Source organism: Haliaeetus leucocephalus, unplaced genomic scaffold (genome assembly GCF_000737465.1).
Source record: "Haliaeetus leucocephalus isolate CR32 unplaced genomic scaffold, Haliaeetus_leucocephalus-4.0 Scaffold140, whole genome shotgun sequence".
NCBI lineage: Eukaryota > Metazoa > Chordata > Aves > Accipitriformes > Accipitridae > Haliaeetus > Haliaeetus leucocephalus.
In genome coordinates, this window is record NW_010972576.1 from 5,986,826 (window position 1) to 6,009,577 (window position 22,752).

The 22,752-nt window shown below is 46.2% G+C and overlaps 1 protein-coding gene across 1 annotated transcript in view; it reads right to left on the reverse strand.

Annotated features, from left to right (window-relative positions):
• Positions 1-18,803: 18,803 nt before the first annotated feature.
• FHDC1 (FH2 domain containing 1) overlaps positions 18,804-22,752 on the reverse strand; it is a 30,773-nt gene continuing 26,824 nt past the window's right edge. The window contains exon 11 of the mRNA XM_010586122.1: positions 18,804-20,849. Within this exon, the coding sequence (XP_010584424.1) occupies positions 18,804-20,849 (2,046 nt within the window). The remainder of the gene's footprint in view (positions 20,850-22,752) is intronic.

Sequence of the window (22,752 nt, forward strand, 5' to 3'; positions counted from 1 at the left end):
GAGCCAGCTTCAAGCAAGGCAGTCTGGCTGGGTGTAGGGTCTGCAGCTCTCCACGTGAACCAGTTTATGGGGCCTTTAGCAGCACGCCACTCCCCTGTCTTTGGAAATAAGCTTCACTGAAGAAGAAAATCGACCTGTATGTGCAATAGAACTATAGCTCAGCTTAGTTTACGTCCAAATGTCATGGTCAACCCTTCAGAAACCAAACTGGCATGAAAAACACAAAGGCACTAACAGCACTTTTACAGGTAGTAAAAGTAAGGGTGCGCAGTAAAGCCAGAAGCAGAACTTGGATGTCCCAATTTCCCATCCCTAATCCTGACCCTGCTCCTCCACCAGCCCCCGTTCTTCTGATTTCTGGGATGCTGCAGTGATAAGAGCTGCAAAATCCAAAAGCAAGCCCTGCTCATGCCACAGCCACAGCAGCACAGCCCGGCCTCAGGTTGTTACCGGTGGGTGCCGGGGACCACATGCAGGACCGAACACCTCCCCGCCTGCAGCCTCAGCCCAGCTTGCTCTCTCGCCTGCTGGCCAGGGCTCAGCAGGCTCTGCGAGGGTTTATTTCCTAGGTGTGTGGGATCCACCTGATGCTGGTGAGACCCTGCTGACGGCACCCTGCCCACACATGCCGCAAACTAAAGGGAGGACAGAGAGGCCACGTGCTCGGCACGGAGTTAGCTGGGACTTGGGTTCTTGGCCTGATGGCTGCTAGCACCTCAGCTGCTGGGGGTGTCACAGGTCTGGCCAGGACGTGTCCCCCCCAGTTCTGCGCCGCTTTGGGCTGCACACTGGGCTTTTACCCAGAGATTCCTCTGCCTGAGCTCTCTGTGGCAGATGCTGCCTTCAAGGGGTGGTGACACAGGAATAGCAAGACAGCTGATAAGGTTTGATGGCTCTTTACTTAGGGGAAATCCTCTTGACTCTTGCCCAGGGCAAATAAGACTCAGAGGCCTGAATTCCCAGAGGAGGCATCGATGCACCAGATCAAAGCCTGCTCCCCAGCCATCACCACAGAGGCATCACCTCCAGCCATAACAGGAGGTTATAAAAACAAGGTCTCTCCCTGACACATCCCAGGCTGCACAAAGAAACAGGCTCCAAAGAAGGGAAGGCGAGAGAGACCTGCTGCAAGTGCACTGTGGACTGTGGGTCCGAGCGGCAGGCTCCCAGAAATGCTGCGGGACAGTAGCTCCAGCCCTAGGGATGTGCCAGAGCCATGCAGGAGCTGGGGTAGGGGACAGTGCATTGCTTGGCTCTGCCTATTTCTTGCATTAGCTCCCGTAGGCAGGAACGCATCCGTTTGTTTCCACTGTTACAGACTCACACAAGGGAACTTAAATCCAGAGCGCAGTGAGGGTCTTGGGTTATTAAAAGTTCTGTGGTATAGTCCTGAGTTTTTGAACCAATGGGGGCATGGGATCCTGCCGCTGGCAATGTGATTTCTCTCGGGTGGAGGCTTTCCAAAAAGCCTTGCCGCTGCTGGCACCTCCTAAGGAGCCCAGCTACAAGTGGGCGCAGGCTATATCAGCCTGCTCGTCATAACAGCCCCGGGACTCGCTTGCAGGGCACCACATGCTCTCATGACAGCAGCTGCCTGTTGGGGCCAGGCTGCCGGCACTGCTGGCACAGATCATGCCAAGCTGGTGTCAAGAGCAGCTGGCAGCCCCACGGAAGGCTCGCCTGGTGCAGAAGAGGCCAAAGAGTTGAGCTGTGTTAGTTGATGTCGCTTTGATAATTTATATCACATTTTGTAGCTGTTGATGTTACAACTCCTTCAAGGTACTTCAGCATGGAAGATGGCAAGGTCCATGCCTTGGAGAGCTTACAGTCTAGTACAGACAGGTAAACATAACAAGTAGAAACATTAAACCTTAGGTAGGGAGTGGGGACAGGTTGAGGGAGTATGTACAGAAATTATCTTTGGCACATCAAAGAGCTGGAAGAAGTCCATCAGAGGAACCTTCAGGCTATTTATGTATTTCAGGTAGCAAGATAAAAATCATGAATAATGAGTTCCTGCAACCTCTTTGCAGAACCAGCGCTGAAGCAATGCTTACAGAGGTGCTTCTCTGCTAACATATGTCCTTTGGATGGGGAATGCTGAATCCTTCCCAGATTTACGTCGCTGACTTTTAACCAGTAACAAAAAAAGAAATAACAAGCAGCACAAGCACAGCCAGCATCCTTCCAGGTTTTGGTCCCTGTCCATGGCTACCTGATCACAACATCTATCTGCCCAGCACCATCCTCAGCATCTCTTTCTTTTCTACTTCTTCTTTCTTTTCAGCACAGGCTGCTTCTTCTGAACTCCCAAGCTACCTCTGCTCCTCAAAAAACCCCCTATTTTGAAGTCAAAGTTCCCAATCCTTAATCCTGCTCTCCCTCACCATACTCAGTCCATGCTGTCTTCACTGAAACATTGCTGAGCAAATAAAGTTGCACACCAAAATGAGGAACAACTAAACCCGGCTTCAACAGAGCTTGCTGTCGCCTCTGCTCCTGCGGCGGAAAAGCCAGTGTGCACCGAGGTGCAGCGCAGGGGCCGCCCCAGCAGCGCCTGCCTGCACAGCTTCTCTGGGCAGGGGGCAAAGGGCTTGGACCCATCCCATACAGGCTTTCAAACCCTTTTGGTGCAGAACCCAGGATTTGACTAGGGAAACAGAAAGGCAGATAACCCGCTTGTGCTATGCTGTTAGGCAGTGAGAGGGTCAGGCTCACAAGCACTGGAGGAAGCCTGGGCGCAGAGCAGAAGGTGTTTATAGTTTTATTCTTCTCATTTGTGAGGTCTCCCTTGAGCAGACTGACACAGGCCATGAACTCTTTCCAGTACAACGCAAAAATGTATCACCCCCAAAAAAGACAAATGTACGTGGCGGCACTGTTAGCTGTTTCACTGCCAAACAGACAAGTCAAAAACATCAGTTGATCAAATCACAAAGGAGTCCTGTGCATACAGAGGATGGAGACCCTTTACGCCAGGCTGGTGTAATTACTGCCAACCTAAGCCCCAGCAGTGATGGTGTGGAGTGAAGCAGAACCGTTACAGAAAAAAACCAGCTCCTGCCCACCCCTGCTGCTCCCATCTCCTGCTCTGCCTCTCCTGCCTCGCCAGCCCCAGCACTGGTGCAGAGCTGGGTGAAAAAAAATGATCCAACTGAAAAACAACCTGGTGGAGAGCATTATTTCTTAGCCAGATAAATTCTGCAATCCAGTTCATCCTATAGCAGCACCTGTGGGCTGTATCAAGTTAAAAACTAGTCAAGCTCCATCCTTAATCACCCCCTGGGCAACTGAGTTATGACTTTTCTACTTGGTGGCAAATAACTGCAAGAGATTGCTGTTGCTTTGTTGTTGGTGGTTTTTTCTCTTGCTGGTTCAGCCCCAGTTTGCTGGTCGCCCTCTCTCTCGTGGTTGCTGGCAGATCAAGGAGTTTGGTGGCATTATGGTATTGTCGACTGGAGAAGGCTTTCCCCAGATAACTCACACTGCTTCCCTGCAGCCTAGCCTCAGGACACCCAGAGAAACCTAGGCAAAACCACACAACCCAACAGCAACAACGGCAGCCACGATACGGCTCGGGTGGTGAAGGGGCTGGCAGGTTGTTCCCCCTTTGCACAGCTGGGGGCACACAGGGCTAGCGAGAGGCCACCTCTGACTTAGCAGCCTGACAACTGTCAAATTTCTTTTTCCCTCCTTTTTCCGCCTGTGTTCCTCCCGGCCAGCACTGCCAGAGACCTGCCCTCCCGAATCAGCTGGCAGCCGGGTGGGATGGACCTCCCTGTTCTTGCAGCTCTCCTCGCCTTCCCCACTGCGGTACCACCCGCTGGTTATGCAAGCAGGGATACACCTCCCTCCCCATCCCTTCCCCTCACCTACAGCAAACACCCCCTTGTTTCCCTTCTGTTTTGACGACCCTATCGAACTGCTGTGGAAAAGCAGAGGCAGATCTCCAACACCTCCTCCTCAGGCTGGAGGGTAAACAGACACAGCGCAGGGAAGAGGCACAGACTCCTTCAACCCCTGCGAGAGACCGCTTCTATCTCCAGAGGGCATAAAGAATTCCAGGCACAAAGTATGCCACAGTATATCGCACGAGGAGTTCCAAAAGGCTTTTAAGTCACCAAACGTCCCTTTTCCCGCTGATTCAGCAGTGGACACTGTAAATCCATGGTACACTGTAGACGGCAGCTGTCTCGGGACGGGGTCATCTGCTTGCCCTGCTGGGCACGGAGCCCAGCACTTTGCATACAGCCACCCCCATCCCTTCCAGGCTCCTCCGCTATAAAATAAAAATTTTTAAAAAAGCACTGTGTAAGTGAGTGGAATTACCAATCACTTAAAGGCAAAGTAAACAATCGGAGAGAGAAAAAAAAGGTTGTAAGTGGCTTGGCTTAGTCCCTGCCAAGAGAAAAGGATGTTTGTTGCACAAATAAAGTGAGTGGGAGCAAGACTTTCCTGCCTGACTGGTGGAGAGGTCCGTAAAACAAGACTGGAACTCCTTGCCACGTATATGAATCAGTTAAAGCACTCGATGAATCATTTATTTTCAACATAGGCAATCAGCAACAATGGTTTGATGTTCAATTGATTTCTCATTTGTCTCGCTCCCCTGAGTAATGACGAACAGCTCACCACTTACACGGTGCATGCCTCGACCCAACTGCTCCCGGAGCAGCTTCTTCTGCAAGGAATCATGCTGGGCACCTGCTCCTACCTGCTGACATTTCGCACCTCTTGGTCACTAGCCGTCAATGCTTTTGGCTCTGCTTGTCTCGCTCATCTCATGCCCCATGCTCTTCCCCCAGGGTTCCTCCTTCTTTCTTTCTTTAAAAAAAATAAATAGATATATAACAAAGCTTTGTTTTCAACGTGTGGCAGTAAAGCCAGATTCCTCACTAGAAAGCATCAGCATCCTACTTCTCAAAAGCTCACATCAAAAATTGCCAGAGGAGCAGCACAGCTTTGTGTACAGCAGATGATGTAAAACACTCTAAAGAAAGGAGGGAGTTTTTAGAATATTTTCTACTAGATACCATAACCATACAGCACACTTCCTTCATCCAAAGTGCCTTGTAAAGCGCTTGTGTGGACCTCTAATTCATATTTTGGATGCCTCGTGGTACATTTCACTAGTTAAACTCAGGCACATACCAAAAGGAAGCCCTTGGTTCAGATGTGGGCTATGCTGAAGTCACAGTGATTAAGATATCATGCTGACAGCGAGGAGTCCTGTAGGCACACAGTTAATTTTAGGGTGTGTGATTTGCACAGCCCCAGATATCTGTCCTGAAACATGAAGGCTTGGCTGTGGCTGTTGGTTGTTCCTAGCGGATACAAAGCACCCCTGGGATCGGGCCAAGATGAACATTAACATAATCCTATTGTGACAAATAAACTGATAAAAGATGGGGAGAGAAAAAAAAATATTGGGGCACGCTGAGCTTTCCCATTCATGAAAACAAGGTGCCCACACCTAGCTCGCAGGTCTGAGCACTGATTTGGGGGCATAGGGGGCCAAGTTTCCTGGGGCAGCCAAGGCCCCCACCACACTCACCCACACGATCCCCTCTGCAGAAATTGGCGGCACGAGCTACGCTGACTCCTGCGCCCGGCAGGACCATGGCCTCGGCTTGGTCGCTGCCAACACACCAACGCTCGGCAGCACAACGGGCGGCACAGAGGCTGTAGGTGAATTTCAGGCATTGGTGAAGGACTAAGAGCAGGCTCCTTTGGCTGTATTATGGTGAATATTAGGGATGCATGAGCTGTGCTTCGCCTTTGGCTGCCTCCAGTCCCCCCCGGGAGTGTCCCCTCCCCAAAGCATCCCCTCCCTGGCATGAGGCCCCCGGAGCTCCTTCTCCCCTCCGGCGAGCAGGGCAACCGACCAACAGATCTCCTTGCTTCTTTGTCCTTCCCCATCACTATGTAGCTCTTAAAAAATAATTTTTGGCCATATTTGTGCATAAAGCAGGCCTGAGAGAGCTGCGGGATAATAAACAACTTGTTTCCTCTGCGCTCAGAACCTTTCCAAACGCTTTTGCTTTTCAGCCACTTCACTGGAGAACATCTCAAAACCCCTCTTCCATTTATAGCCATGACTCAAAGATTTTAGCTCCTTTGCCCACCTCCTTGTCTCTAAAGCTTTCGGAGAGCAAGGGCCACCTTGGGGAACCAGCTGCAGGTGCCGCACTTCCAGCTCCCATAGGAGTGAGAGGTGGAGAGCAGTGACTGCCCCGCGCCCCTTCCCATGCATGCACACTCTGACTTTTTAAAACCTGCTCAATAGGAAAATATCAGTATTTCCAAGATTACCCAACACACCGCACCGAAAGCTGTTGAGACACCTCTCTCAGAGAGCAGGCCTTGTGTCATTTGCTGCACTTGGGCAGTGCCACGCATGCTGCGGTTATGACTCAAAAGAGCGAGCGCAGCGGCAAAGGAAAGTTCTTTCAAAAGGCTCCAGATGCACCTCCAAGGAGCGGGCGCATTCAGAGTTCACCGAGCCTGAATTCAGAGTTAGCTGCCTGATGTCATCGTGACTGCAGCTCACTTCCTTAAAACCCTGCAAGCCAGAACAGAGCTGGTATTCATGGAGGCCGCGCAAATAGTGCCCTTGGTGCTCCAGCTCTGGCTTAGGCCATGCTCAGGTGCACATTTGCACTAACAAAGTAGCTGCTCTGGAAACAGCAAAGAGCCTTTTATCTGATAGTTTCCATCTTACCTGCAAAATCATTAGAGAGCTTCCCAGGTCACACAGTGCATCTTGCAGGTGCAGAGGGATCCTTTGCCCCAGTTTAGCAGCCCGTCCCTTTTACCAGGGAAGCAATTAGGCTGCTCCAAGGTGGACAAATGTTAAAACCAGACTAGGAAGCTGAAGGGAAGGAAGAAAACATACCAGGACAATTCTCACAAGTGCTTCAAATGTGGGGCTTGATACCTTTGGACAACTGTGTCGCTGAGGACCACAATGTTGATCCTCAGTTGAGATTTTTCACGAGGCTTTTCCATGACGCATGCCAGCATCAGGCCTGGGGAAGGGAAAATTAAAGGACGTGAGCAGGGGTGGGCTTGGTGGTACGGTCTGATGGTCTACGGTGACAAGTCCCATCTGGGATCAGTTTCTTCAGCCTTATCAGTGCTTAGCCCAATGATTTCATTACGTAACCCATGCTGTTAAATATGGTTAGCCACCAACATACACCTAACAGAGTCAAGAGAGGGAAAGCAGCTGACAAAATATTGCTTTGGGGATTGTAAGCACTATCCAGTTAGCACCGATGCGTGGGGATGCCTTGCCCGGGAAGAGGGATGATGGCCATCACCCTCACAGCTCAAGGAGCGAGCACATGCAGGAGTTGGTCCCCACCGACTGCTCCTCGCTGCAGCCCACTGGCTTCCTGCAGCCTGGGCACACGCTTCGGAGCCAGCTGATACGGCACCCTGAAATCCCAGGGATCTCTGGGATGAAGTTACTTCCTCTTTCTCCCAAGGTCTGAGCTCCGGCTGCCAGCAGCAGAGGCAAGGAGCAGCTTTGAGCTGCTTCACTGTCACAGATGCAAATTCCAGCTTCATCAAATCCACCCCACCAGCCTTTCTTGACAAAACATGAGTTGATTTTTAATTTCTGTAAAATTCGCAGCCTTTTACAATTTCAAGCAATAAAAAAACCCTACCAATTTTCTGCACTGGGCTTGATTTTACAAGACCACACGTTTTAAATAAATAACTAGCACTTTCCACAGCATTTCAAGATTTGGCTTAGGAGAAGGAACACAGGGTTATTATTTTTTATATTTGAAATCAGAAAAGATCACTTGATGCCTGCTCAGAAATCAGCAACCTCTTTGAAATAATGACAAATCCAATGGAAATGGAAAACTGCCATGAACTAATTTTTTAGAAGAGGCAAAACCACTTGATTTCAGCTGGAGTCAAACCTGAGTAAATCCTTCAGCTGTGTTTGGCGAGTGAGTTTGAACTGGTATCACGGTAACTCAGCTCCATGGGCAGAACACAGTATGCAAAGATTACATCATCAGACTTCACGTCGTGATCACCCAGGATAGGGAATACCACTTGGAGAACCATAAAAACAAATGCAAACAGGCAATGCAAAGAAATACTTAAAACTAAGTCCTTTGCGGACCTGGTGCCATATCGTCCCTTCTTGCCTTACAGGTCTTGTTATGAAAGCCATCTCAAATTATTTGTATGTATCTTGCAGTCTCTTCCTTCCTTCCCTGCAAGGATCTTTTCCCTGTTTGGTCCCATAACACTGAATCACATGCCTGGTTAGGTCATCTGCAAGCTCTTCCCTGGGATGCCGTTTTCCCCGGCTCCAAGAACAGAGCTCCACGTGACTTTATCCTTACTCCCCTCAGCAGGCAATGAGATCATCTTTCTGGTGGCCCAGGAATTGCTGCAAGTCTTCTCAGGCTGCAGTGATTCACGGGGAAGGTGCTGGAGGTGGCTTTGGTGGAGCATGGCACCCGTGACTCACCGCCGTGCTGGATAAACACCCACGCTGCAGTGAGCTGGCAGGGCGCCGGCACCGGCCAAGCTGTGGCTGCTGGAGCAGGGCTGGTCCCAAACAGCAACTTCAGAGTCCTTCCTCCCTCCGCCCTCCTCCAGCTCCAAAGAGTACAAGTCCTTCGGTTGTCATAGCACGGGACTCCACAATAACATCAATAAAGAAAAATGACCCGGGATGAGGCCATCTGTTTTATAGTCCCCTCGAGGCACTGCTGCAAAGGTGTTGCACTCTTCTGAGAGACGTTTCACTTCTGTGGCATGGCAAACAGGAGTGATCAGGGAGCAGCATGGTTCATGTAGGCTTGAAAAAGGAAAAAGATTGGGGGAAAAAAGGAAAAGAAATAAAAAAGAGTCCCCTCTTTCTAAAAGGCAGCCTTAAAATAGAGAAAATGGTCAACACAGTCAAAAAATGGTCAATTGAGAAGCAGGTGGCATAGCCACCATTTAATCTGCAGAATAGCTCCAGTCAGCCTTAGTGTAAGGGGAGGAGGGAAGGAAACCCAGGAGAAGAGGGGACAAAGTCAGAGCTCCTTTTTTAAAGGATGTCAGGAAATGAATCATTAGATGTTATCACTGTCTCCTTAATTACAGAATGCTCAACACAGTCCCAAGGCTGGAGGGAGAGAGGTTTACTAAAAAATGCATGTTCCTAGCTTAAGGGACAGCAGGACAAGGCCAAAGAGCTGCAGGCCAGCTGCAGAAGACAACAAAGGGGCAAGTTGATGGGGTTTATCACCATCCACATGTCCCCATCAGGGAGAAAAGAACAGTGAGCACGACAGGTCTGACCAAAGACAGCCCTAGTGATTTCCAGCAGCATTTGGGCTCTGTAATTGGCCAGATAGTGGACGCCTAGTTAAAAATAAACGTTTAAACACAGCCATCATGTAGTTCTGAAACAATTCCCTTTTGTTAGTCATGTTTTTAGTGTGACAGAGAATAAACCAGGGTTACCAAGAGTGGTTTTGGGAAACCACTGCAGCAAACACAGGTCCAACCTTCCAGAGCTTCCACCCCGTGTCAAAATAAATGCTGCTGAACAGGTTTCTCAATAGTTCCTGTAGGTCTTTCCCAAGGCCAGCGGGCAGGCAGCAGCCTCCGGCCACGTGTAGCCATGGGGGACCAGCCAGAGGCCAAAAGCCAGTGCCTGTGAGCAGGAAAACTGCCCCCGATGACAAAAGCCACCATGCCCCACTGAGAACAAGGTCCCTCCTGTCTCACCCTGGTAGTGGGAGCACATTGGGACACCCTCTCCCATGTATTTCGGTACCCCATGCTGCCCCTGGAGTGCGGGCTGGCCCCAGAGCCACTGCAGGTCTTCACCAGGGGAAATCACAGCTTCTTTCCTGCAAAGGCTTAATCTGAGAAGCAGAAATCAGATAATAAGAGCTTGCCAGTTTGGCACACAGCATTGTAACAGATCCAGTTACCAGCAATTAGACACTCCACCCTGATTAATTTGTGCTAGAAATACTACGACAGTTTTAAACAGAGAGCCTGAGTATGTGTTCAAACTATTTACCAAAGGTTGGGGTGACTTCTCTGTCATTTAAAATGTTGTATACTAAGGCTGGACATTTTATTCAGCGATATTTACTGTAGTTTAAATGAGACTTATTCAGAGAAGTATTCTCATTAAACAAGAGGTTAGACTTGATCGTACAATGGACCTCTGTGATTAGTCATGGACTCACTTTGCCAATTCATGCTGAATTTTCAAGCTACACATTCTCACAAATCTCTGCTTTATAGTCTTTTATAATACTGTTGGTTGCTTCTACAATTACAAAATGTCTCCTGCTGTATTTCCACATGCCCTTCTCCCACGGGTCATTTGTGCCACATTTCACATTATTTCAGATACCGTCTTTGTGCAGGTGGGGGACACCACAGCCGCTGACCCCGGGGGCGCAGGGCTGTGCCCGGTGGCCTCACTCCTCTGCTCGCTGTGCAGATGAAGAGCAGCCGATGATTTCAGAGATATTTCTCCCAACAGTTTAAAGAGCTCCCCCTGCTAACGCCCCACTCCCAGCCACTCATCCCTGCCTCTGTGCTGTATCTTCAGCTGGAAACTCATCTGTAAATTGTCTTGCAGGGGTCTGGTTTTGGCTTGTTATTTTATTTAGTGGGTCCAAGTGGTCAGTGAGAATTGGTTACATTCCCATTGCAAGGTACACACGGGGAGGGCAGCAGTTAAGACTTGGCTTGAGCGTTCAGATTTTCCCTATAGCCATCTCCATGCTGCCTTACTCAATATGAGGTCCTTTAGAGCATGAGCTCTGCTCTGGGACCATCTCCACTGGGGTATGAACCAGTCTCACGTATTGCTGGGGGCCACTAAAAGCACCAGCAGAAGCTGCCACATGATCCAGCCCATGCTCCATCCAGTCGAGTTACAAGTCTCTGGTTACAGATTGCATTGAATCCTTCAGAGCAACCCAGGCAGTGTTTTGCTGCCATGAAAAAATATTTGCTAGATTTCTAGGCTTACCAGTTAACTGCTGCTTTATACACTCAATATGGGCATTTGTGTTACTTGGGATGACCATAGTGGCTCTACTGTAAGTGTGGGGGTGCTGATTTCAGTAGTAAAGCCACATTGCAAGAAAAGACATGCAACAGAAGTATCACATTTTTCTGGAGACTTGCTGCTTAGCCACATATGCATAAACAGACATCCCATCCTGCAGGACACAAGCTAGTCATCAGGAATACTAACTGTAACTTACTATTTTATTTGGCCCTTAATTCCTTTAAGAAGAGGGTAAGCAAACATCCGTTAGGAAGGGTTAAGCTGTTGAACTCACAAGGGTCATTCCTTGGTTTCCCATGGATCAGTGATGGTGCTGCCAGCAGCCACCCACATTCATCTGTGCTCAGGCTAACAGTGCTGGACCGATTCACAGCCTGGCTACTGAACATATCTCACCTCTCCTCCTTGCTCTTCATCCAAACTGCAAATGTCCACCCCTTCTCACAAGCCTCTGCAACTTTCAGTGGCTTTTTTTCCTCTGATTTCTCTTAAGCCACAAACTTCTTTCTTTCTTGCACCCAGTAGGTTCCCTCCTGTTTTTGAGGTTTCCCTCAAATTTCTTTCCTGTCTTCTGCCTTTACTTGCTTTACTGACTTCACATCACCACCAGCCACCTAAGGCAGACTAACATTAAAAATTGCAATATATTCCTTGGACTAGGTGGCAAACATTTTTTAAGCCATAGCCTACAGAAGACCAACATTTTCCTTAGTGTTTTTCCATCTTCAGCACCCTTATTTCAATAGCAAAATCATATGCCTCCCTCTTATAACCACTTTGTGCTGAGAACAACACCCTATGGCCCTCAGCAAAGTGACCTACATGTGAAGTTAGTCTTTCCTGGAGCAAGAGGCTGGGCTGGGTGACCTCCAGAGGTGCCTTCTCAGCTCAAACATTCAATGTCTTAGGCTAGAACCTCCTGGGAGGAAAGACCATCTTAAACAGGATTTAGTTCTTTTTAGAAAGCACATGTGTGAATACGAAGTACTCGCAGCAATAAACAGTGCATACCCTGTATAAATACACTATGCATGCGTTCTAAGTGTTCTCCATTTTATGCAGTGATTAGTCACTTCCAGCTGAAGGAAAATTGAGTGCATATTCTCCAAGATCCATCTTTGGGCTTCTGAGTGCTATCTTTGTTGTAAAAACATCTTGGTCCTTTACCCTACGAGAGAAAACCAAATCTACTGGAGCCTTAACCCATACCATGAAAAGCTATGTGCTAATTTAAGAAACAATAATACAATTATTTTGCTCTGATGCACAGGGAAACACGATGGAACTGACTGCACAAATCCATTTGCTTGTGGTACCAAGGTTATGGGCGGGGTTAGGAATCACTTCGCCAAACGGCTTTTTAAGCTGTCATCAACAGTCTTTCATTAGGGCTATTTAGACTCGAACCACAAAGCTAAATTACCCACACCTTTATTTGAACAGCCTTTCCTCACCCACCTCTGCAAAATCACCCCATGCACTCAGCTCCTCAGCTCCCCCCTCCTGCCCCCGCCCCCATAGGCTCCTCGACGTAGGGCATGAGCTACGTTCATATAGAAAAGATGCAAAGATGCACTTCTGCTCGGTAATAGCCTCCTCCAGCTACTTGCTCACAGTGATAAGGCAAAGCTGCAAAATATAGACATGTAAACCTTAAAAGTTTAGTCCATTTTGTTGCTCTATTCCCACATCTTACTGAAGCTGGCAGCGAAAAGTCTCAGCTTGCAGATTTTGCAGACAGACATTTGGGGAAAGACTCACATTGGCAGAAAGAAGAAAGCAAGCGACGGAGCAAAACGGCCACTGGAGTCAAGAAACAGAGAGAAAGCAGGATGAAGCGAATGGAAGAGTACAGAAAGCCTGCCCTGTGAAAAGAAGATAAAAAAGAGGGATGAGCTATTAGCAGAGGTTGGAAAATTTAATAGAGGAGGATGGAGAATGATAATAGAGGAAATAGGAGTGGGAGGAAGCAATTGTGGGACGTAAAGGGGCAAATACAGCTGTAAAAGGGTGGGGAAAAATCAAAACCACATTTACACCCATTTTTCATCCTAAAAAAGGAGATTAAAGATTTGCATAGGGAATACGTCTGAATCAGTTTAAAATGCTGCATGAGAAACACCAGAAACCAAAACAAGAAGCTAGCAACGTGTCATATTTTCAGCCCCAGAACTCAAGCGACTCCAGCAGCTCTCAGTCAAATCCTCCCTGCAATGAGTGATTCAGTGGAGTCAGGCACAGGGGAGTCCCGATTTGTCTGGGAGACTCTGTTTTTAAACCTGGACTTGCCAGAAACAGCAGACACTCAGGGAAGCAGGAGGATGCTAATGATAGAGAGAAAAGGACCCATATGGTTTTTGAAAACTTGTCTTCAGTTGTGCCTATCCATTTGTCGTCATCACATTTTCCCTTACGTGTATTTCTCTAATTTTCACAGGCAGCCCATTAGTTACTGGGCTTCAGTAATTCATAACACCTATTGTGCATGTATCCACCTTAGAAATATATTCAGTTCCTTCCCAGAACTTGTGCTAGCCCACCAGAAAGACGTAAAATCTTACTCTTCCGAAAAAACAATCAAAAGTGCGCATAGACAGTCAATTCATTTGTTTCCCTAACCCTACAGAAAAGGACAGTTACGAGTAAGCACCAGGGAAACGATGTAGCTGTGGGTGGTGGGTTTGCACCCGACAGCCCTGCTTTACTGCTTTCTGTTGAAGGTAGCTTTTTTACTTTTAATGACAATGAAATGGGAGAGTAATGGGAAATAAAATTCATTGTAAACAATTACTTAGAAGTGGAATCAAGTATTTTGTACCCAGCTCATTTTGGGTGCCTGAATGAACATGGTCTGTGTTAGGGATTGCAGAGGATTTATATTTCAGAGTAAAGAGGAAACAGTCACTTGGATGTGCTCTAGAGCGAAACAGAGCTCTTGCTTTTATGCCTATTTTGGCACTGGACCACAGCAGCCACTGAAAATATCTGGTGCCCCTGTGCAGCAGAGTCAGTTGAAGCTACCATCTCTATTTATCAAAGTCCTATTGTTTAAAAAAAAAAAAAAAAAAGTAGGTAGAGTTCATATCTTTCCTCCACTTGACCCAAGAGGAAGCATCAAAGTATTTTGCCTTTTTTTTTTCTCCTCTTCCCAATAAATAAGGATGGAGTAGGATAAAAAAGGAGCTATTGTTCAGACCTGATCAAAAGCAGAAGAGTCACATCTCTGTTCAAAGGGAGTCTGTCCAGAGCCTCTGCTTCAGATGGGGTGAATGGTCTCAGAAATGCATGTAACTCTCTCCCCTACATGCAGACATGGCCACCCTTGCTGAGCATTTGCTCGGCCACTGCAAACATCACGCTAAACACCACCACTAAAGTCAACATGCTAATGTCCTCTCCATGCTCCCCAGCGGTTCAGTGCTAAAAGGAAGGACATCAGCAGCTGGAGGTTAATGAGGATTTTTCTTTCTTTTTTTTTAATCAGAGCAAGTTGCTAGCTGAGGCAGTGCGTATCCTGCAACACCAGCCTTCAGCCAGAAAAGACACAGAAACCAACTATATGGCAAGAAACAACCGCTGGCTGTAAACAATTTTCTCTAAGTGCAAGTAGTTGATGCTGGTGGTGGTGATCACACATTGGGAAGAGAAACACGCTTTCTTGCAACAAGAACCTTCACGTGTCCTTCGCCTCAGTGTCACTTTCTTTTACAGTTGCAAAGGTATTTGCTTGGCTGCCAGCTTTAACACCATGCAAGATTTCCAGAATGCATATTTCAGCCAGGAGAACAAGAGAGATTTTTTAATATTGGCTTACAAGTAATAGCAAAGTAATGTATTTCTGGCTATTTAGATAGTGACGTGGCTAAAACAAACTCCTTTGTTTTCAGCAGCTGCTAACAATACCTGTAGGGAGCTGTTCCCAAGGCAGTTATCTCTGGCCCTGGCGGCAGTAGGATGTAAACAGCATGTATCAAGTTAATGGAAAACACCAAGCGGCCAAATCTGAAAGGAGCTGTGTTTAGCTGGGCCTCTCTCACAGGGATTACATTCTCACGCATAGCAGCAGCAGCAATGACTTTTGGAGGGCAGGTCTTCCTGGGGACAGACAGCCGGGGCTCTGCTGCAGTGCTGCCAAAGCAGCGTGGCCCTGGCAGCATGCACGGAGCTGGAGGCAGCGAGCCTGGCTGAGGGTATGCAATTACAGCCGCAGTATGCGAGCTTGGGGTCAGTGCCGAGCTAATGTGCCATATGCCTCCAGCCTGGAGCTGGCTCGGGTCTGGTTAGGTCGGAGCCAATGTGTGGCTGTCTGCATCCGTCCACGCAGACATACCCTAAGATTAGAAAGATACCGCTGGGTTATTTTGAATGACATAGTCCGGGCTTGTACACTGTGGGAGGTGTGATGGGAACTCTGTCTTTCTTGATAATTTAATGAGCTGTTGTAATGAGGGATGCACTGAGCCCCTCATTTGTATGCAGTTCCCACATGAGATGTGAATATTAAATTCCTCTAAGTATGAATCAGCACCTCATACTCCCACAGCTCTTTCCCCTATCTCTCAATCTCCACCAGCTCCACAGCTCCAGATCCCCCCATGGTCCCCTGGGCTCCCCCACTTCATTGCCACCTCGACAGCCACCAAAGGAGAGAGATGTGCCTCTGGTCACAGTCAAAAGCATTGGCCATGCGGCAGAACAAAGCTAGAGAAAAGGTCTCGGTTCCTTCTTGAAAACCGACTGCAACCTCGCTAGCCCCATGGCCTGTTAGCGTTTGGGAAAATTGCATGACATGGGAAATTAAATCTACAGGGCATCGCTATCTCTGACAGCTGGTAGTTTAAATAATGAATTGGTAATTATAAACCCTTTTGAAATAAAAATGAAGTTTAAAAAAACATAAACTTTTGAGACACACCTTTTGATGGTGAAGGGCTTTCCCACGTAGATTCCACCAGCGGCCATCACTCAGCACTGGCAAACAGCAGGTGCTTGCCACTCCATACGGGGAGAGACACACTCACCAAACTAGAAAAGTCAGGGGCTAAACAAGTTTGCAAATAGCAACAATTCCAGTCCAAAAATCATTTCCATAGCAGAGGAAGGAAGTGCTCCCTGAGGACAAGGAGGCTGGCTGGCTTTCGCTTTTTTCTGCTGAATATATGTTCTTTTGTATGCAGTAAAGAAGGAAAAATAAAGGGAGAATGGGACGAAATGTAAAAATTCAGAATTGCAGTGTAAAAGTTACCACCTGCTCCTGCAAAACAGGCTATTCTTTATTTCCAAAGTCCTGGGAGTTGTAAACCAGGATTTCTCAATAAAGTGTGCTAAGCTAAAAGGCATGAAGATAGTGACAGATCCAGACTTGTTAGTGCCATGAACATTTGCCTTGGCCACAACATACAATGTGTACACAAAGTGCTGCATCTACCATCTAATGCCTTCCATGTTATACCCAAACCTGTGCAGAAAGTGCCGCCTCAGAAATGTTCAGAAACTTAAATTAAATTGCATGTCTTAGTATAAAAACAAACCTAGCACTTTAAAGGCCAGGATTTCTGCTCTAAAGTCCTTCCTTTTAGGACTCTCCCAGAGTCACCTACACCCAGACTCCAGTTGTTTGAGATCTCCAGGACCAAAGCCAAGAGCGTAACAGGAAGGAGAAAGTACAAACCTCATACCCAGTAAATGGGAACTTTATTAAACTACCGAGTTACTCCGAAATGTATAAATGTTCCATTAAATACATTCAGTTTTCTTTTACACAGATTTATAGAAATTTATTTACATATTCCAAACACATTTAAATTATTTTTCAAGCTTGCTACCAATAAAATTTTTTTGTTTTGTTTTTGTTTTTTTAAAAAAGGAAAAAAGTCCATCATCTGCTCTTGCAGATGTGCATACACACACACAGATACAAATAAGAAGGGAGACGCTTTTGTATCTAACTGACAAAGGAGGCAGTATCCAAAAAGCTTATAGGGTTTCAAGCAAAAATTTGCCCTTGCCAAAAAGCAGGCTATATAAATTCTCCCTGTGGGACAGACTCAAACAAGAGGCCCAGTGCAATACTTTATGGTGTTTGGGTATGATGTCTGCATCAAGATTTGCTGGTACATGGGAAGAGCTAAAGGTCCCTTGCCAAATTCAAAACACAAAGCTAGCTGTCCCTGATACTAGCCTATGAGAAGCATGTGAGCAATTAAATGGCTCACTCTCATTGAATTACACTCTCCCAGCACTAAGTGATAGAGCAGACAAACAGAACTACCACTAGTAAGTCAATGCCACTTGTCCGAAGAGATTTTCCTTTTATTTTTTATTTTATTTTCAAACGAGGCTTCATTCATAAGTGAATAAAAAGGCAACTCTTCAAATAAGATGCTTAGGAGAACAACGATCAGTTTCCCTACCTACATACATTTCTCTTGGGAAGATGCACAGCATGCTGAACAAGTTTTCCCTCATTCTCTGTACCTTAGTCTGACAGGAGTTAAAATTTGTATCTGCAGGAAAAAAGTGGTGGTTTTATTTTGTAAAAAGCTTATCAAATACTAGTTTAATTCATTCTTTAGAGTCTTTAAACATTAAAAACCACATCTGAAGCAACCAAGGAAGTCTACAAAAACATTGTCATGCGTAAGCTCTGTGTTTCATGCTAAATATTCATGTTGACAAGGAGAGGGAGAGGAGGAGGAGGCGGCGGTGGCAGGGAAACTAATGGCTCAATCAGAGCCATTGCAACATTCAAGTAATTTGGTAGTAGATAAACCAGTGGAAACGTGGAATGGTAAGAAAGTGCTCGGCACTACATCACAGCCTTCAAGAGTTGAACTGCAAACATCCTTGATATGTATCACAAATATATGGCACTTCCGTATGACCAAAAGCTGGCAAGTTTGCTTGTGACCAAAACGAGTCAGGAGTAGTCATCATCCCAATGGTTACTGATGGCCCTTCCAACAGGCACAGCCTCCAGCCGCACTACTCAATGCAGCACCAGCCATGTCTACTTGTGCATGCAAGACAATGCTGTCGCATTCTTGGACAATAAGCCTCCTGCCCAGCAGAAAGCCTTCTCCAGACACACATACACATTCATAACACATGCTATCAATTCTTTAGTGAGGTTAAAGACAATCAGAAACAGCAAATGTCTTGTTTTACTATTTTTTGGCCAGCAGGTCCCAGTCTGTCCAATTGCCAGCAATGGACTTCACAACAGGCAAAAAGAGTTCCTGAATCCAAGGAATTGAAAGCAACGGAAAGCACAATCACCTAAGTTTGTTTTCAGTACTGTTCCACAGGATTCACTTTGACATCGAATAAGGAACCAAACAGCACAAAGCCTTGAGTCTTAGCAATAATCTTACGTACACAAAAACTGGCCTTTATCCATGTTTTCTGTCACAAAACGTTTCATCTTGTAGTTTAACTTCTTAAAACTTTTTGGCTTTTTGTGACCTTCTGCATCACAAATACGCAAAGATTTGCTGTTATGCTCGCATTCCATCACAGTAGCTTCAAATACATTCGAATTTGTAAAAAAGGATTTAGACCAGAAAACAACTACTTGCCCTTTTCCAACAGTGTGCCGTACTTTAATGAGCGTATGATGTTGCTTATCAGCAATGTTACTGTTTTAAGGAATTTCACGACACAGACATCCATGAAACCATCCAGTTCATCCAGTGCATGAACAAGTGTTCACATTCCAAGATTCAAAAAAACCTTTCCCTTATTTCAGTAACGGCTTCAGTATTTTACCAATTGTGGTCCGATTTGCATCTTTCAGTTTGAGAGAGGCCTTTTCCACTGTTCCCTGCTCCTTTGGTGCAGGCTCTACTTTAGCGCTGACAGCTTCTCCCTGCAGGATGCTTCTTCCAACCACTCTGGCACTACTTGCTCTCTTTAAGGTACTCACACTGTTCTCCTTTGGACTCAGATCATCAGAGGTCGCTGCTGGCTTCGCTTTAGGCAGCCTCTGGGACACAGACCTTGTGATGGTTGGAGGTTTGGACGAGCTGGATAGATCCACTTTTGCACGCTTAGAAGAAGAAGCCACTGTATTCCTTGCAAAGTTTGGGACAGTGGATGGTGTTTTGGGAACAATGACTGTGGTAACCTTGGTGTCATCTGTAGGGGTCTGGGCTTTTACGCTGGAGCGACACATCTTCGTTTCGTCTATCTTTGATTTTATGTTACTTCTAACAGGTTTAGAGCTTGGCTTCTTGAGAGAGACTCTGTCCCTCTCAAAATGAGCACTGCTTGAGGTGACAGTGCCCCTTTGTAACTTTGGCTCTTCTACCGACATGCTATGCCTGTAAGGACTTCTTGGCAGTGTGTCTGTTGTGCCTCGGACAGAGCTGCGACGAGACAGCCGACTTTCCACTGTACTAGTTTCACGAAGTGCTGGCTTGGCTTCCGGCTTTTTCACACTGCTCGGTGCTCTGTTTGACCGAGAAATAGGCACCACTTTCCTCATACTTTCGTTCTCAGAGGCATTCAACGTTCTTACAGGTCTGGAAGAAGCTGTGTGGCTAGGGCGAGTACCACTGGATTTTGAGGAGCTTGGAGATCTATCTTTTAGAGAGTTTCTCTTTGCCCCTGCTAGGTCTTTATTTTTTATGGGCTTTTCTTTAGGAAGGGTGTGCTTGCTATTGGCATCATCCTTATCATTTGCAGAAGCGTGAAGAGACATATCCTTGGCAGAAGCAGAATTCAGGTTTGAGAAGAATGTTCTAGCCCTGTATTGAGCATCATTCCCAGAAGAGCGTGCTTTGCCAGCTTCACTTCTTATTTCATTGCTTGCTGACTTAAAATCATTTCCCTCTTCAGAGTCTAGCGTCAAAGAACAATCAGTTGTCGTATCTGACACGTAGAACATCGGCCCATCTTCCCTACTTCCTGAAACACTTGTATCCATAGACATGGGGCTGCTGCTGCTGGGCTCTGAAGCTTCACTCTTGCAACCCACTGCCTTAGCCTTATGGTCATGGGCCTCTCCGGAACTTCTGCAAGCTGGAGGCAGGTCGTCATCGGCAGTGCTAAGGGAATGAAAGCTTAGATCATCTAAAGTCTCCAAGTCTGTTCCACCAGCATCCTCTAAATATATTAAAGGTGTATCCTCTGCAGGTTTGGCTCCATGAATATCAAACTTACGTAATCCTTTAACAAGTTCACGCTCCTCAATTGCAAGGGCCAGAGCATTTATATCTGTGGACTCCTCACAGGACACATTGGAAGTGCGCATGTTGTAGTCAGTGCTTCTCTGTGAGTAACCAGCACCAGCACTGGTTGAGCCACTGAAGTGACTGGGCTGAGCTGGAGGCACCTGCAGTAGGCTACCACTTTTTACTTTGGTTTCAGACTGTTGGTCTAAGTGCAAGGTATTTAAGTTGAGATCTCTCGTTTCTTTGGATTCAGTCCAGGCTACGTTTGGTCTTGCTTGTCGGGTATTTGCACGGGGAAGGCTGTTAAACTTGTTTGGATCCTCATCTTTGGAGATTTCCAGGAAACTCTGCAACTCTCTGTCTGCAGTAATCCCCAAAGAAAGTCGAGAGCGTCTAGAATTGGGGTTTCTGTACAAAGGGCTTTGAGGTCTCTGCTGCAAGAAGGGAAGAAATTCTTCAAGTCCTTTTTTGGCCAACATCTCCACATCATTTTCACTGCTGCTCCGCCCAAAGCTCCCAAGCTCTCCAGCTGCCCAGGATCGCCGCTTCTCCTCCAGCTCTTTTCGCCTTTGCAGACTATGAAGTTCCTGGATCTCTCGTTCCCTATTTTCCTGATGAGGAAAAGCATAAATACACGTCTCAGAGGACACTGTCCTATGCATGAGAACAAGTCATGCTCCTTTATCCTTCCCTTTATTTCTTCCCCTCGAAGTTAGCTCCTACTGCTATCACCCTCCCCTTACCCCCAATACATACAGACATGAAATCACCATGGCAACCACAGCCTGCAACCATTAACTGTATGGAGAGCAGTTCCCTGCATAACTAATGGTGGTGACAGATCAGTCTGGTCAGCATAAGAAAAAAAATGCACAAGTCCCTGCAGAGACCAAGAACATGACCTATCAAACCCAAGTAGATGTCAAGTCCAGCCAAAGAGTTCCTGCTGCAAGATGGAGAGCTTCAAGTCCCCACTAAGTTGAAAGCTGGCAGTTTTATCAGGTGAGCAAACCTCTACCTGATCACTACATTCATATTTTAACACAAACTTGTCTGACAAGCACACAGCCAATGTGTTCCTTCCATCCTCCCTTATCACAATTGCAATTGTTCCTCAGCAAGTGCAGTTTCTACAGGGTGCTACTTACCTCTCACTTGAACATTAATAATTAGAAATTTTGTGAAAAGACATTACTTAATTGCATATGAAAGCAAATGGAAAAGTTTACACAATGCCTCACAATCATTAGACATCAACTGACACCACTCAAGGACCATTCATCAATGCCTCATTCCAGTTTCGGATCTACTATTCACTGTTGGCTTCGAAAACTGGCAACTGTTGCACAGAAGTTGCCCAGGGCAGTCTGGAGATTTTGGCAGCTAGGCTGAGGGGTTTTGGTTCAGGAAGCCATAGAGAGGTAGTTTGTGTTTGAAAGACAACACAGTAACAACACCTTTTTACTAAAATCATTAGCAGTGGATTACTGCGAATATCAACATTTTAACTGTCACCTCTAGGCTTCATATTTAATCTAGCTGAACCTTCGGTTGAACTTCACAGGTTATTTTCTGAAATGAAGACCTTGGTTTCTACAGCCAGTACAGCTATAGCAAAAGAAAGAAGGGGGAGGCTAGTCTTGACAGAGGATTCAAAAATTACACAATTTTCCGGCACTGTTAAATCCGTTCTGAGCAATGACATACTATTTAAAAAAAACACACCTATATTTGTCTGAAGCACTGTCTAGTTTGATCTTCCCATTGTTGTGACAACAGAAGAACTGCACAACTAGAAAAAGTCACCTGAAAGCTTTCAGTAAACAAAAGCGTAATGCTTGAATTTCTTTTTGATTAACAGCTTAATCTACACCTCTTGAAGTGGATTTGAGACGACACTGGGCTCTGAAAGGTAAGATGTATTAGAGACCTAAAAACCTGAACAGCTAAGAAAGGAAAAAGAAAAAAACTTGCATTTCAGGAAAAATGTCTGTGGCAGGGAGCCTTCTTTCACAGGTATGGAATTACAGAATGAATTCTTGCCAAATGCTAAAGCTCAACTTTAAATATCCCATTGTAAAGAGAAATGGTTAAAAATAGTTGTAGATATCATTATCATATTCCGTATTAGACACAGAACATTTTAACCCCACCCAAAACATGCTTCAGGAGATTTTATTCAAATGAAAAATCTATTTTAAGCACACATAGGCATGTTAAAGAATTGCAAAAAATGTTTAAATGTTTGAAGTATGTGCACATGGCCATTGTGGTATGAGCCATCTTTTTAGACTGCTGGCTGTGCTGTCCACACATCACGTTCATTTGTCAGAACTGCAATCTTTATTCTGAATTGTTCTGTTAATTTTGTAGGGACAGAGGTTAATCACCACAACATACTTAGTGAGCAAATCTCAAAATTTGCAAATAAGAGACTAATTTGTCATTTTTAGAGTGCAACTACTTATTACAGAGAGAGGAAGAAAGATCCCCATTGGACCTTGAAGTAAAAGC